Source organism: Propithecus coquereli, unplaced genomic scaffold (assembly GCF_000956105.1).
Source record: "Propithecus coquereli isolate 6110/MARCELLA unplaced genomic scaffold, Pcoq_1.0 Scaffold516, whole genome shotgun sequence".
Taxonomy (NCBI): Eukaryota; Metazoa; Chordata; class Mammalia; order Primates; family Indriidae; genus Propithecus; species Propithecus coquereli.
In genome coordinates, this window is record NW_012151019.1 from 1,164,661 (window position 1) to 1,167,642 (window position 2,982).

At 43.7% G+C, this 2,982-nt stretch overlaps 1 protein-coding gene across 2 annotated transcripts in view; it reads right to left on the minus strand.

The window, feature by feature from the left end:
• The window catches only part of LGMN (legumain), a 33,526-nt gene that overhangs the window by 13,037 nt on the left and 17,507 nt on the right, over positions 1-2,982 (minus strand). For both annotated transcript variants that reach the window (XM_012656737.1, XM_012656738.1), the window contains one exon: positions 502-599. In XM_012656737.1, the coding sequence (XP_012512191.1) occupies positions 502-599 (98 nt within the window). The remainder of the gene's footprint in view (positions 1-501; positions 600-2,982) is intronic.

Here is a 2,982-nt window from a genome sequence, read left to right on the forward strand (position 1 = left end):
GTTAGAACTGGTTTACGCCCACACTTGCTGCCTCTGATCTCCACAAGAAATCACATAAGTGGGCATGAGAGAATTTTGGTAAAATTAAATTCAGCAAATAATAGAAGTAAACGGGTATAGAAAGGAGGGTAGCGGGATCTAACCTACCACAAACAAGAGCCTTCTACATACGGGCCTCCTGTGCCGCCCCCTGCTCGGAGGTTACAAGCACCGCAGAACCCAACGATGAGTCCCCTAAGGTGGGGAGGAGCTTACGCTTTAAGCCCTTTCAAAGTTCCCAGCAGCTCCCGTGTCTGTGTCTCTGCCACTCCCAGGGCGCACCCAGTCACGGTCAAAGCGTAACAAGGGCATCCCTGGGTCCTGAGGTTCATCTGAGAGCCTGTTTACGTTCTAACGTTAGGTCACTGTTCCAAGGATTCTGTGAATCTGTATACGGCTTGTTTTGTTTTTTTTCCTACCCTGAAGTTCTTCACCACCAAGTTCAAAGCGCTCCCCACTTACTCTTCAGAGTTGGCAATGTCATCATACATCATCACGACGATCTGCTCGTCGGGAATCCCATTTCGGTGAATGATCTGGTAGGCGTGGCACGCATCTGCCTGGGAGAAATGGTTTAGTTAAGTCTGAGATTTTGCCCGGGAAGCCAATTCTGGAGTTCTAATGAGCAATAAGTTCTGTCTCAGGGAAGACTCGCTGTGAATCACTCCCTACTGGTCACGCATTTAAATTATTATTTTAAAACACATACATTTTTTCATTTCGATTTTAAAAGATCCTCCACCCTTCCCAAATTATCCAAATTCTTATTCGTTAGGAAGTTAGTGGGCTACACACATGCACAACACCATATCTACAGGTAACAAGGGCTTTTGAAAGCCTTAAATAACTTATTTTCATTTTTCAGACTATGTAAAAAGTCTGCTGACAGCAGGGACTCAGGTCTCAAAAACAGAATGACTCAGAATGATAAACCAACAAATTAAAATGTAGCAGCTAGTTCTGTTCCACACAGAATTCTCCTGGTCCAAGTAACTTTGTGTGCCATAGTTACTGTTCAGAGAATTGAGTGAAAACGCCAAAGTCAAACTAAGGAACTGAAATGAGAACTTGTTCGTAAGTTAAAAAAAAAAATGAGGATAATACAAAGGAAGACAATATTATGGACAAAAGAAAAATGTTCCTAATGCCATTCCTTGCCCATACAAGGTGATGGCAGGCTTGCCTCCTTATCTCAGACGAAACATGCTACCGCTTCATGAAATGGAAATCGTTTGACGACAGAAAGGAAAAACGGTGCCTAACTTTCTCCTACATTGAATTATGTCTTTCCTAGAACAAAGACATAAATAAGCACAAACAGAGGCGTGTACCCAGCTATTTAGCTCTCTAAGGAAGACAGCTTTAGGAACCTGACCTATACACGTCGCATCCTAAACAGCCCTTAGCACAACAATAAAAATAAGGTTCGTCAAACATTAAACCTGGCATTTTGCCTGTGGATGCCCCAAACAAATGGACTCATCTTATGGCAAAGAAGGGTGCTCAGCATACAGCTGAATGGTTGAATGGTTGGGCCCAGGGCCTGGCACTCGAGGGCTCGTAGATGAATGGATGACTGAATAAATGTGAAAACTGATACATTTTCTGATTTTCTTCTATTTGTCCAGCACTGTGCTAAGACTTTGTATACATTACCTCACGTAATTTTCATAGCAACCCTACCTATGTGGTCAAGGTAACAATCCCCATTGTATAGATGAGAAAAAAGATGTTTAGAGAGGTAAGGTGATCTGCCCAAGTCATGCACAGCTCATGGCAAAAGAGCCCATGCATTCTGACTCCAGAACTTGAACTGCTTCATACAGGGACAGTAGAAACCTCTGAAATTATAGAGGCCCAGGGGGAGAGAGCAAAGGGGTGAAAGTCTAAACATGGATCATTTTCATAGTCACTAAATATTTTACATACACACACACACACACACACAAACTGTTGAAATGTTTAAGTCCCCATTTCTGTGGAACAATGAGGACCTTCAAACACCAGCTGTGGTAGGCAGAATAGCAGCCCCCCAAAGATGTCCACATCCTGATCCCCGAAACCTGTGAAGATGCCAAAGGGGAATTAAGATAACAGATCGACTTAAGGTTGCTCATCAGCTGGCCTTAAAATAGGGAGGTTTTCCTGGATTATTCCAGCGGGCCCGATGTGATCACAAAAGTTTGTATATGCAGAGAGGGAGGCAGGACACTGTCCGAGGGATGCAATGTAAGAAAGACTCAACTGGCCGGGGGCGGTGGCTGACGCCTGTAATCCTAGCACTCTGGGAGGCCGAGGCGGGAGGATTGCTTGAGCTCAGGAGTTCGAAACCAGCCTGAGCAAGAGCAAGACCCCGTCTCTACTATAAATAGAAAGAAATTAGCCAAACAACCAAAAATAGAAAAAATTAGCTGGGCGTGGTGGTGCACACCTATAGTCCCAGCTACTCAGGAGGCTGAGGCAGGAGGATTGCTTGAGCCCAGGAATTTGAGGTTGCTGTGAGCTAGGATGACGCCACGGCACTCTAGCCCGGGCAAAAGAGTGAGACTGTCTCAAAAAAAAAAAAACCATGCACTTGTGGTAGGACTAGGGTAATCTTGCCTAGGAAATCCTTTGCAAATGAGAATGGACAGTCCCAAGAGAGAGCATATTTGGAAATCTGATAAAGAAATTAAAAATTTAAAAAAAAAAAAGAGACCACACATTGTTTAGTGTCACTTACATGAAATGTCCAGAATAAGCAAATCCATGGAGATAGAAAGTAGATTAGCGCTTGCCTGGAGCTTGAGTTTGGAACTATAAATGTGCAGAGGGACCCCTTGGGGTGATGGAAATGTTCTAAAACTGATTTGTACTGATGTCTGCACAACTTGGTAAATTTACTACGAAGTCAGTGAGTTGTATGCTTGAAATGGGTGAACTACAGGTGATATGTAAACGATG